At 38.6% G+C, this 14,028-nt stretch overlaps 1 protein-coding gene across 1 annotated transcript; it reads left to right on the top strand.

Moving 5' to 3' along the window:
• Positions 1-746: 746 nt before the first annotated feature.
• kifbp (kinesin family binding protein) lies at positions 747-7,976 on the top strand. Its single transcript, XM_034872683.1, is given in 14 exon segments — positions 747-771; positions 774-1,270; positions 1,674-1,772; positions 2,433-2,512; positions 2,726-2,784; positions 3,068-3,192; positions 3,541-3,634; positions 3,812-3,924; positions 4,227-4,376; positions 4,616-4,690; positions 4,843-5,005; positions 5,188-5,362; positions 5,451-5,636; positions 6,323-7,976. Coding segments are annotated over 14 exon segments (1,980 nt in total). The 3' UTR covers positions 6,462-7,976.
• Positions 7,977-14,028: the final 6,052 nt, after the last annotated feature.

Here is a 14,028-nt window from a genome sequence, read left to right on the forward strand (position 1 = left end):
TCTAACATTGATATTATTTGAAAACTGAGCAGAATAGTTAGTAATAAAGTGCAATATAAACAAAAGTGCATAGGATCCAATGAAAAGCCATAACAAAAAAAGAAAATAAGTCAAAAAAGGAACAAAAAGAAAATGAAAATAGTAATGCTTTAATTTCTATCTGGGGTCAGTTGATGTGAAAGGTCTGATAACAGGTCATGAAGATGAAGACCATTTTTAGATTCAAACAATTCTAAAGAATCTAAGAATATGGATAATTCTTTCAGCAAGGTTGTAAATCATGGACTAGGTTCTTTTGTGGTTAAACTATTGAGCATGTATTATCAAAGTACTGAACAAAAATACTAATTTTGTTGTCCTTCTGGGCTTGAATAACCAAATTATTAGCTGAAATCCAATTGTAGAAATTCTACCAAAATAAATTAGATGCATTACAATAAAAAAATAGATGTTGCATTGTTTCTATTCCTGAGCTACCAAATGTACATTCATTAAGGTAAATGTTAAACCTCAATCTTAAAAAATCCATGAAGGATATAAAGTGCACTTCTTTGGCTTTTGTGGAACTTAATTTATTCACATCGAATCCTTTATATCCCCTTTTTAAAGGCGAGGAAAATAATTATTTGGAAAATGCAGATCGTAAAAACGTCTTATTACATTTCTTATTTGAAAAAAAGGCAATCCGGTAAAAAGCAATGGGTACAGTCTCGGTGTTGTAGGAAACGAACTATTGCTTCCAGTAGATGGCAGTAGTGCATAAAAAAGAACCAGTTGTGGTAGTTTTGGTGAAACGACCAAGAAGAAGACCAACATGGCGTCCGTGAGCAGTGATGAGTGGAGAACTATTTGCGACAAATTCACCTACGCCCAAAACCTTACTGTTGTAGAATCACGAAATGACCCTGAGAATGACCCGTTCCGCTCCAAATACAAGGCCAGGGAGCTCCTTAGAGAGATACACTGCTCGCTTAAGAGTTTCGAGGCCGGCGAAGGTGAAGCGGAAAGCGGCGAAGAGAGCGGCGACCAGCGGCCGATAGAGCCGCCGCTGGACGGGCAGAGGGAGGACGTGTTCGGTCAGGGCTTCAGCGGCGACTCGCCTGCCGGGCAGCGGGCCGCTAAACTCGGGGCTGTGGAGTACTATCTGGGAATCAACCATGTTGACACGGAAGAGCTGTCAGCCGGACAGGAGCATCTGATGAACTGCATGAAACTGCTTGAGAAATGCAGCGTGTCGTCGGAGAATGTCTCGCTGTTTATCCATGTCAGGGTAACGTTGACGTTAACTTTCCAACACAATAAACAGGCCGTGGCTGCAGCCAACGTTAAGCTCAACCAAAGTTTTCTTAACAATAATGTTGGAAGATATGAATGATTGTGACCGAGCTGCTACATATCAACCATAACAAAGCAACTGACCAGAATATAGTTAAACCCCAGTACAATTACAAATGTTATCATCAGTAACGACAGTGGGGTAGTGTTGTGTAGCTAGGCCTATGATAAAACAGTTAAGTCACAATTGTACTTTTACATACATTACGGTGTTGTGATTTGTCATAACAAATGAACAAGAATCATAGAGTCCTTGTGACTAGATTAAACGTAGGAGCTAAGAGATCAGATGATGCTGATGATGACTTGCTCATGTATTTTGCTGTTTGTGGTATCAGAACCAGTTGGGGATCCTGTGGGCAGGCCGGGATGAGACGGAGACAGCTCAGGGATTTCTTGAAACTGCAGAATCCATCTACCAACGTTATATAAAGGAGGTAAGGTTGGTCTCCTGTGGGACTGTTTACTTGAAGCCCCTTGGACATTGACTGATTGATGAAAGGACAGGAGAGACTGTCGTAGAAGAAAACCATCACTGCTATCATGTAACTGTTTGCCTCCCAGGTAACTGCCTGACTGATAAATAGCAAGCTTCTTTATTGTCTCACAACTAGTCCACTGTTTAGGTATCATGATGAACACTTGACAGCATACACCATAGTGAGTAGTAAAGTAGGATTAGTGGTAGTAGTGATTATTACAGTTATATCTTTTCTTAGTAAATTTTTGTTTTGTACACTTTTTAATCATGATCACTTTGCCTCACCATCAACAGGTCGAATGTCTCACAACCAGAATTTACCTTTTTGTCATTAGCCAAGGCAGAGTATTATTATTGTTGTACTTTTAGTAAAAACGTTGTGTTGTGCTGTTGAAATTGCAACTTTCTGGTATTCCTACCCTGAAATTAAGATTACATGGGAAGTAGGTAGCAAAAAGGGAGTAAATAAGTATGTGTGCTAACTGTGTGCCACTTGCTGTAACTGTGGTGATGACACCAGCATTCAAAAGAGAAACTGGCGGATGAGTATTAGTTTCTTGCAACCACAAGAGGGACAAGATCATGAAGCCATGGTTGTTGTGTTTTGTGTTTTCAGGACGGGAGTCCACCCACTGACATGGCAGAGTACTTCACTACTGAAGAAAAGCAGCTGACGCATCAGGAAAGGACCAAGAGGTAACTCCAACATTCCCATAGAGAAGGCCCACACACATATTTACATTTACAGACTTCCCAACTGGTTTAATAATACTATTGTCCAAAGGTTTGCATAAGAGGGGTCATTCATGGAGCAAACCATGGGTTTGAATTTGATCTTTCTCTATTATGATCTGCCTTCCCCACATACCCCTTCTACCTTTCCCTTTTTCTTCAAATGCCCTTTCTTAGGTTTGAGTTGGCCTACACCCATACCATGTACTACCTTGCTCAAGTCTATAAAAACCTTGGTGAGTCTCATCTTGCTTATGTCAAATAAGTGCAACAGTATAAATTATTTTACTCATGTAAATTAAATAACTAAAACATGGATGTAAAATGTACTCTGGTTTCATCTTATAAGTAGTATTTTAAAGTATCATCTCGATCATTATTTAAGGCAATTCAGACATCTGATTTTGAACTGGATTTCTATTTATCTATGGGAACATTATGAAACTGAGTCTTCTTGTATTACTGTATTACTTTACTTGATGATGATGGTGGTAATAACTAAAGTGTTTTGTCTCCCAGGTGAAACTGAGCGTGCTGCTACCTACTGCCACAGCACCCTGCAGAGACAGTTGCAGTTAAATCAGTACAGTCCAATGGAGTGGGCTCTGAACGCTGCTACACTATCACAGTATTACATCACTAAGGTAGGGCACATATTGATTCAAATTGATTTGAAAGCAATTGCTTTAAAATCTCACATCTAAAAGGATTTAGCGTGTTATCATCCAAAATCGAAAGGAAGAAATCCATTTTGCCTGGCTTATGCACAATTTTGAAGATATATTAACTAAAATTAAGATATTAAGATAGATATTTTCAAAAACTTTACATGTAGTCAAATCGTTTTGATTACATGGCATACATACAGTACATAAATCATATATAATTGTAAGATCTGCTCTTGTTGCTCATTGTCTCAGTGTTTTCAGTATTGAGAGCTGTGTTTGTGTCTGTTTATGTTTTCTGTGTTTGTTTGTTTGTTTGTTTTCTAGGGCCGATACATGGAAGGCAGGCATTGTCTCTCAGCTGCTACTGTCATATCAGGTTTGGCAGGAGAGGTTCCTTCTGAGGCAGCAGCACAGGAGAGTAAGCATCTAAATCTTTAATTAATATGCACATCCAAAAAAACATAGTTATTTCCTTATTTCCTTTTGTATTGTATACTCCTAATCAACTATAATGAGTCTGGCAGGAACGAACGCAACTGTGTAGCAAAGCATTGCTACAGTTATTCAACCAATCCTACCTACCTCCCTTTCTCAGGTGAGACAGAGAGTGAGCATAGGGAGCAGCTGATGCAGAAGAGGGCTGAGATTGCGAGATGTTGGATCAAATACTGTCTCAATGTCCTGCAGGACTCTAAGAAGCTGCTAGAGGTACGACTTGGTTGTATTGGTGCGGGCACTGTTGTGTGGCTGTTTTTAATATCTTTATACTCAAGTCCACGCCTCTCATATGAGCAGGAAAAAGCACCATCCACAATAACATAAAACCTCAACATTATCAGCAGACAACCCAAGGAAAAAGAAGTTTGACTGTTTTTTAATCAACTATGGTATCTGTATATATGTGTGTTTACCTACCGAAGTTTATGTTTACATGTCTACTTGCTTAAGTGTCTCTCTACATAATTATATTGAGTAAGTCTTAAAATGTGCATGCACGTGTTTGTGACCAGGACAGCATCGGGGAGCTGGATACTGATCGTCAAGAAGAGTTGAAAAGAGCGAGGAGACGTGAGGAGGAGGAGGAAGAGAAGGGCAGGAAGAGCGCTCTGCTGTTTGGCTCTGAAGACACCTTTGACTCCATTGCTAGCCTGGAAGAGAAGGTCTATATACTGTGTCTGATGCTACTGCTAGAACTAATGTTTTTGTCATTGTGTGATCATGTTATACCTGTTAAAAGTCACCATTATCTCTGTGTCAGTAGCAGCAGCAATTGGTGTCTTCATCGATACTTTAAATACCAGTAGCTATCTTTTTAATGTCAAGTCTTAGTAATACAAGGTTTTGAGCATCAGAGGGCGCCATTTTGCAAATGAATGCTTAACCCATTGTTGTTTTCCAGGTGCGCTGTTTGTTACCACTGGACTTTGCTGAGGCCAGACCTGTATTTCTGGTGGGACAGAATTATGTCACACAGGTACACAAACACACACATCAATTTAGACACTCTTAAACAAGTAATCAGACTCACACAGCAGTGGAGCACAGTTAAATAATTCCATAGCTGCAGATGTTTTCAACTGCACTGGTACTACTTTACTGTCCCTGACGTCCTCAATCATATTTCAGGCCAAGGAGTACTTTCAGATGGACGGCTATGTGACCGACCACATAGAGATCTTGCAGGATCACAGTGCTCTGTTCCGGGCCCTGGCTTTCTTTGAAGAGGATCTGGAGCGGCGCTGCAAAATGCACAAACGCAGAGTTGACATGCTGGAGCCAATCTGCAATGGTACTGCCCTAACTGTGTTCTTGAGTTGCCTTTTTATTTTTGTCTTTTTGAATATTTTCATAAAATAGATTACAGTAGGCAAAGATGAAACAAGATAACTGGTGACAATTTTCAACCCGAATGTCTTAGCAAGCTGACATATTTGATTAAATCTGACTTTCTTTCACTCTCTCTGTCTACAGACTTGAATTCCCGGTACTACCTAATGATCCGCAGACAGATGATGTTTGAGTTGGCTGAGATCTACAATGAAATGATGGACCTGAAACTAACACTGGCCAACAGACAAGCTGATTCACAGTCTCTAGATAACCACACTATTAAAAAATTCAACCATCTCTGCTCTGCCTCTGCCAAGTGAGTGTGTGGGACTTATCTGTCATCTATCTGTGCATCTACAGTTATTCCATCTAAATGATTTGAAATACTCTGATCTCCTCGCCAGATACTTCCAGATGTTCCTAGACTCTCTGTGTTCTCCAGAGGGGAAGATCCCAGAGCACCTGGAGGAGGAGGTGCTGAGACCGGCTCTAGTGGCCCGCTTCAGATTGGCCCGACTCCACAGCCGGCTTATCAGCTCTTCACCCTCTGTTCAGCTGGAAAACCTTGACAAGTCTCTGGAAAACTACAAGTAAGAAGATCTATTTTTCAATTTATGGTTTTACATCCAAACACTTTCTGGTTTGCATATTGAAAGATGTGCTCTCGACAGGAGCCCTCTGCAAAATAGTTAAAGGTTGATGTTAGTCTCGCATTGCCAGACCTTCCTCTACATTGCTGCAGAGGGAGGGTCTGGCTAGTACACACAGCATTCCGCGATGGGAGAAAAACAGTGCTCTGGTTTACTGGCATTTCTTTAAACCAATCACAATCGTCATGGGCGGTGCTAAGGGTTGGACGGAGCCCCGGTGTCACAACAAAATAGCCTCGGGAAGGAACTTGTTTTGGTGGAACACGTTTGTTCAAAAGTTGTTTTAGTTGTGCAATTGAAACCTGATATTGGACAGATAGTCTAGCTAGCTGTCTGGATTTACCCTGCAGAGATCTGAGGAGCAGTTAACCATAGTCCTCAGAAATTTAGAGTACATCCAGCAGAATTACGGCCAGCACTGGAGCAATCTCCGAAGTGGAATGTCGTGGATATAAAGAAGAGTGTGTTAATGTAGAAGCATAATGTTTATAGTAAGACAGTTGTGTTTGGTGGAAAAGAAGGGACTTTGTTGAAAGCAGTTAAAAGTAGTCGAATGGGGTAAGTTTTATCTGGATGTACCTGTATAATGTGTTGACTGTCACTTTTCCTCTCTACCTGTTGTCTAGATACGTGGTGCAGTACTGTGAGGCCCACCCTGAGGCAAAAGCCGCCGTGGAGACGGAGCTGGAGTTGAGTACGGAGATGGCCGGTCTGCTCCCTCTCAAAATCAATCGCCTCAAAGCTAAGATGAATGCAAACAACTGAAGGACATCACTGCTCACTGAGTGACTTGTTGTTTGACTGAAAGTGTTGAATCCGTTGTGGAGTCAGTCTAAATTCACCATCTTTATTTATGTACACTCCCAACAATTAGAGAAACTGGATGGCAGAATGAATGACTTTCTTTTTTTGTACTGGTGATGGCTTAATTTTGGTGCAGTGGGCATGCTGCTTCCAAAAGACCTTTGAACATATAACACGCTGTACGTATGTGTCCTCCTCTGTGAAGTAAAATGTGTGGTCAATTTACTTTTAATTCAAATAACACCGTAAATATACTCACTTCAAAATGAATATGACAATGTCATTCTCATAGTACTAACACATAATTGAGAATAGTTGATGATATCTTTTCAACACTTTGAAGTGAATGTGGGTTGAACTCTCTTTACATCGATGGTTTCCTTCCACTCAGAGTGGTGTGAAGAAATCTTTGTTGGTCTATTGCTAAAACGCTCCCTTTGCAAGAAAAAATAGCTGCTTAGACTAAGGCAGTCCCCTTAACATTCTTGGGGTGGATATGTAAATAACACATTTTTATTGTATTTTGTGTAATTTTCTTTTCTTTTTCAATCCTGTGTGACCTTAGTCTGATACACTTTTTTTTTTTTTTTTTTACATATTTTACTTTTTTTATTGTTAATCATATTGGTTTTCATTTAATGTGGCTTCATTTTGTGTAAAGCCCTTTTTAGCTACTTTATGTCTTTGATGGTTATTGTTGAGGCCTACTTTAACCAGGGTTAGTGTGGTAATAATAGGCTGCCAGAGGTTCATATCAGTCCTGCAGGAGTCCAGTTTTGCAAGTCTACCCATGCTAAGTTCAGTACCGGAACCGACCCGTTATCCTCAATTATCTCCAAGTTGAATCCAGACCTGATTTGACCCGTTTATGTAAGCCACCGCAATGACTTGTCATTGCCAAAAAGGTACATAGAAACATGGGTCAGGGGCAATAGTTTTTTGAAAGGTAGTGAAATATAAGAGACCAGAAAAAGAGTTACTTTAGAAAAAGACCAAAACTAATAAGTGAGGTTCCCTTAGTTTTGTTTACATTCATCACATTTGGGAGAGATAACATATTTTTGTCACCTGCTGCCCAAGTTCATTTTTACCTGTGCCTGTGAATTTATATTACTATATTGTTTACCTGTTAGACACCTTTTTTGCAGGTTTTATCTGTCGGGTACCCTACCTGGTGCATGTTTCCAGTACACATAGTAGAGTTGACCCGGTTTGTACTATTGACAGGTAGTTGTTGTGCCTTAAACTGAGATGCTTATTCTGCAAATTATCAGAACAACTGCCTGAACTGTCAGAAACAACCGTTCCAGTGTCATTAAGTGGACTTAATGTTGGTTTGAGATATAATAATCTGCATATTGCCAGCTATATCCAGTTCCAGTTAGCATATTTTCTTCCTGTCTGAGGAGTCGCAATGTCATCCTGTTTTATGTACAGCAGATACTCTATGTAACAATAAACCAATTAACTAATAAACACGTCACAATCACAATATGTGTTTTTTTCTTGCAAATAGAGGCTGTGTCTAAAATGGGTCCTCAGTCTTTTCTCTGTTCTGTCTCAATATATTACAACACAACTACCCAAGTTGAAGCAATGACTCTGGATCCCTAAATAAAAGGCTAAAATGTCTCAGTTTGGGGCCCAGATTATTTTAAAAATGTTCCCAATCTGTGAAATTACTTAATGCAAAGAAATGTCTAAAACAACTAATGTGAAGATGTTCTACACAAGTTACAGAAGGCTATACCTCAACATTGATCTTTTTGGTCTCCCACAGCTGTGTCCTGCATTTAATGTCCCTTATTATTATAGTCAAGCAACTCTGAGTCTTTGTAGGGCACTGTATAAATTCCATTTATATAGGGTTACATACATTATCTACACATTGTGTATTGTGTACTGAGTACTGAACAGCTGGCAGAGATAAAAGGGACTTTTCAAAATCAATAGTTAAAAGTCCTAATACTATTTTAAAAAACTCAATCGCTTTCCTTGTGAGGTCCCTGACTTTCTTTATGTTGAATTTGAGTTTGAGAACATCTGCAACTTTTAAGATTCGGTTGCATGTTGAAAGGGGAAGTAGCCCAGATGTGAGATGTGTGGTCTAATGCATGACCAATTTCCAACTATACACGAGGCCATTGTAATGTAATGAGGTCACTAGGGCAGGCCAAAGTGAGGCGGTGCAAAAAAGCTGAAAGAACAGACAGATACTTTATTATTCCATCAACAGGTTCTTAAATGGTAACTCAGGTAGTTTATTCAAAATCCAAATCAAAGTCTATGAGCAAATGGAAATCTTACCAGAAGAGAAAAAGGTTCTGTAAAATGGAACACAATTCCTCAACAATGATCAACATTTGGTGTCCGGTACTTTCCTGTCATTTGTTCCTTTACTATCCAATTTCCACAGTTCTTTTCAGCCCTGTGGTCTCTGTTCCTCTGCTTTTTTTCTTCTGCTGTCTAGGAAGCTCCTTAGTCCTGCTTCAATTAGTTTGCTTAAAAACCTACACCTGGGTAAGTGGTGAGGCATTCTGGGAGCTGTAGTGTGTGCCCTTTTTGTGGCCTTTTTGTGATGTGGCTGCCCATCATGTCTGGGAATATCACATCTTTCTACTGCCTGGCCCCTTATTGACATACCTGTTTAGCACATGACAGGTGAAACTAATGTGCTGTGAATTATTTTCCAGCAAGGTCTCTTGGCAAACCAAAATAATTTATGGAAACTCCATCCTTACATAGAATACTCATACAGATTTACAGAAAACAATACAGTCATATTCATTTTTGGCACATTAATATGTTCACTAATGCAGAACATTTCTTGTAAGATTCATTTTATCAAGAGCCAAGAATAACTTCATGCTGTTGATGGTTACAATATACATTATGCCAGTTGTGAAGAAGTTTATTGAACACAGACATCAACGGAAAAACACTTTGAAACTTGAATGTCTCATCCCATTAGATATATATAAACCTTTTTACTCCAGGTTTTACAGTACAGATATTGATTGTTGATCTCAATGAGATTACTTTGTTGAATAAAATTGATAATATTGACAAAATGATTATAATCATCAAATACATGAACATGCTAACATATATTACCTTCATAGTTTTCAAATATACATCAAACTGAATATCTCTTACATTAGTGATTGTATAGTTTTTTTGGGGCGTTTTATAATGCCTGATCATCAAATGGAGACTTGAGACATGCTGTGTGTGCAGTACTATGTGAATGTGGGTATGTCTCTCATAAATGTCACTTACAGTATGTGTGTGTGTGTTTTTGTGTGCGTGTGTGTGAGGCAAGGCTGGGCAGGCTACTGTGTCGTTTCCTTAAAGAAAATGATGTGTTGCCACTTCCTGCAGCATCATTCCAATGTGTCAGCAGGAACAAACAGTTCTCCCACACAACCTAGGTACACAGTTTAGCTTGTGCATCATGAGGAAAAGCTGGGTTGTGTAGCATCACTACCCTGTGATGAACAGTGATAGTGAGGTGCAGTGAGAGATGATGTGATGTGAGATAAAGTATTCTTTCTCACAGAATGTGACAACCACAAAACTACAGACGTCAGCTTAGTCGCTCCGATCGATCATCAAGTCTCTTAATAGATGAAACCAACTCTCAACAATTACATCAATTACACTCAATTCTAGTGTCCATGGACTTGGACTGCATAGTCTTTAGTGAGTGTATAAAAAACAAATGCACGATTTGAAGGCAAACACAACATTAAATCCAGTTTTGACCATATGTGCCAACATGTTATTACAGATGAGTGTGACATGGTGAATAAATAGGAAATTTCGACATAAAGTTAGGGTCCCTTTTTAATAAATTGTGTTTGACTATGCAATTCAATGTAAAAGTGATACTTTCAGTGAAGGTTGTTAGAAGCATATAATATAAATAATATACAAATGTATGTATCACTGTGTACAGACAGACCTAATTATGACACCGGTGATAGGGTAATTTAAAGAAATACGATAATAAGGTTTAAGAGAAGTTCAAGCCACCCTTCAACACCTTGAAAAAATAAAATGACCTGAAAGTTAACAGTCTCTATTCATGTTCTGCTGTCTATCTATACTCATTGTGATCACATAACCAAACTCTACTCATGACATTCCATACACACAGCACACCACAGTCCGCGGTTTGGATGGGCCAAAAGCTAATTGAGAATTGTTTATGATTTTAATTATACTCAGTCTAACTTGACCAACAAGAAAAAGCCCAACCTTCTGGATGGTTTCCGGTGCTCACTTTGAAGTCTTTTTTACAGAAAAAAAAAAGGAAGAACAAAAAAACTAATGAACGTCTGCAAATAGGGACAGAGTGCACTGATTCAATTAAAGTATGTCTTTTTAATATATTGATCTTCTTTCAAGAACACCTGCGTTAAAATTATTGGAATTTTTCATAACCTGTTAGAAATTGACAGCGGCAAGATAGCTGCTCATTAGTAGCATCCCAAAGGTCAATCTCTGACAGTGCTGACCCAATATCACGATGGGACGGCACACTGAATTCTTCTACTTTTATCCTAATATCTAACCATCATCAACACTTCCTTAAAATCATATGCACATTGCATCACATGCTTGAAAACATGAGTTACAACCATGTATTTCTTCTCGTGATGTTTTCATCTTCCAGCTCCTAACAGCGCAGGAGCATCCTGAGTAACTTCTGAGTCACCATTGAGTTAATCTGATAAATGCACTTCATATCCCCAAGGCACTGGGACATGCCAGGTGTTCCACACTTGAAATGTTTCAACTTGTGTTTACCAGCATAGTGTTACTTCACAGAAAGAGAAACACACAGATAAGCATGAGAGTGGTGGAGGATGTATTTAGATCTTCTACTAAAGTACAAATAGTAATACAAGGGAAAGAAAATACTACATTAGAATGAGTCCTGCTCTGAACATTTAACTTAAGTAAAAGTACAGAATTATTTGCAGCAACATGTAGGCTACTTCAAGTAGCCTATCAAAAGTGAACTGCTCATGATGCCGTAAGGCCCTACTCAGAATACATTTTAATGTGATTAAGAAGAGCACGTTTTAACTTTATACACTGTTTGGGTAGTTTAATACAAAATACATTATACTTTATAAAAATGATCATATATTCCATTATGTTTTTTTCAGTCTATGGTCTGTTGCTCTGTAGAATTTGGCGTACGTTTTTTTTTAACCCCAACTGGGGTTTGGGGCCTTCAGTGACTCCCAGGACAGATGCAGTATACATTAATAATTATTTGCGTGTTACCCACAGAAGTTTAAGCTGCTTTTGTTGTTGTTGTTGTTGTTGTTTTGTTGTAGCATTTCTCTTCTTTTTCTGTTAAACCTAGTAAAGACTTGAAGTAAGCAAAGTGAAATCAAAAGTAAAAGAAAATTGTGTATATCACACACACACACGCACACACACACACACTTATACACACACACAGTTTTTTTTGCATGAACTGAAGAGAGCTAAAACGATCAATTTCAATGAGCCGAGTTGTGAAAGACGAAACTCTCAAAGATACCATCGTTTTCTTATCTTACTACAAAATGAACCCGCAGCCAGTTAAGACAAATAGTCGCTTCCTCTCGATCATTATAATCAGAATTACAGATTGAATCTTCTGTTATTTCCTCAGTCCAAGTGTGCAGTTACGCAAACTTCAACCTGATATCTGATATTTCAAGCTGCTTATGCAAAAATGTTTCCACAGAGGATGTTCAACAACTTTCAGCACAAGAAGACTTCAGGAAACCATGACGCACTCAGAGGGCTGAGCTCATTTAGGGGGGAGTTTGGCTGTCTGTGGGAGTTTTACAGTTTACATATATTCTTCATCACCAAACACAAGAAGCTTCATTTCGAGAAGAAGTGCCTTTATATTTCCCTGTTGTTTCTGTTAAAGAAAGACAAAGCTGAGGATGAAACTGATTCTGTTCCTCGTTATCTTCTGCCTCGCCTTACATAACGGAAGGGGTAAGTCGACAATGTTGTTATAAAATACTTTCGGGCTCTTGTGACGGGGATACAGGTCGCAGCTTGTGGACTTCATATGGACTTTATTAAGACAGGCAGTAGTCAACATCCTGACATTGTAAGCGCTTTCCCGGAATATTCTCACAATATCAGAGCAGTGAGTGACCCCAAACTGGGGTCACCTTGATTGACAAGCCAAATTAGGAACCGTTCCGCTAAATCAGCATAATGGGGTTACCGTAAATCTATGACTCATATGTTAACAGGTTCAGGTTACTTAATCCTCACTGCTGATCTGAAGGCATATGTACAAAACACTTTAAGGTCAATATGAATCTGTTCCTAATATAACATCAGACGATCAGCAACATCACGGTAAGGTTCATGAGGGAAAACTATGTGGGAGCCCCTGCCTGCCATAGTTCATATTAAATCTGAAAGAGGAAAGTTTCAGTTTCCGAGTGAAGTTTTGTTGTGGCTTGTTGAACGCTGTGTACATGTAATTGGGGGCTTTTTGGACTCTCACCATGACACAAGTAGTATCATTTTATGTAGACCTAGAGAGAGGAAACTGCGTAGGGAAACCCTACATTTAAAAAAAACATTCCTTTGATATGCTGAATTATATCTGATACTCAATTTTTTTCAAATCAAGTAGTATTATTAAAGACTCAACTTATAATATTTACTAACCCTCAATATTTAGGTTTGAAAGAGCTGATGGCATTACATTACACTGGAATTACCTTAAACGATTTTGTGTGACAAATAAAAATATATCAATGTCCAAAGTATTTCTCTAGTTTTCTATATACTGTCTACTGCATATGTGCATGTGTAATGTTCCCTCATAGTACATTTCCCAATGAATGAAATAACACAGGTTTACGTTTAAAAAGAAAAAGGAAAAAAGTATAGAAGTAGGCTATTGTTGCTTTGGCTCTGTTTTTCTTGTATTTTTCCAATCACTGATAAGAGCAGCAGCTAAATCAAGATTTGATTCAGTCGAATAAGGGTTATAAATGAAATGATATAAACAAAATCCTATTTTATTATAGCTGTCACATAGCATACACACTTGACACCAACTCCTACACCCGAGCAACAGATTATCATCAGTTTATACTGGGGCTATTATTGCCTACTATTCTTGTCCATTTTACTGAAACAAGTTTCAAACATCGTCACACATTTAAAACACCCACATTAAATAAGAAATTATATTGATACAACTGTCAGATATCTTCTGTATGGTTGCTGGTGGTAGATTATCTTTGTCAGTAGTATCAGTGTGATACCATCATCACGTCACAGTAATTTTTTTACGTTTTCTTTTCTTATAATTCATCCAATGTATTAATGCCAAAAGTCAACAGTGTGGGCAAAACGGGAAATAGGGATTTTGGCTAAGCACTGCACAAACAGAATGCTCAACATCAATCATTGAACATTTAGAATCCCCCGATCAGATGATAAGCAATGGAACACTCAATAGCTAATTCTTTACAGAGGATAT

This window comes from Etheostoma cragini, chromosome 1, assembly GCF_013103735.1.
Source record: "Etheostoma cragini isolate CJK2018 chromosome 1, CSU_Ecrag_1.0, whole genome shotgun sequence".
NCBI classification, from domain to species: domain Eukaryota; kingdom Metazoa; phylum Chordata; class Actinopteri; order Perciformes; family Percidae; genus Etheostoma; species Etheostoma cragini.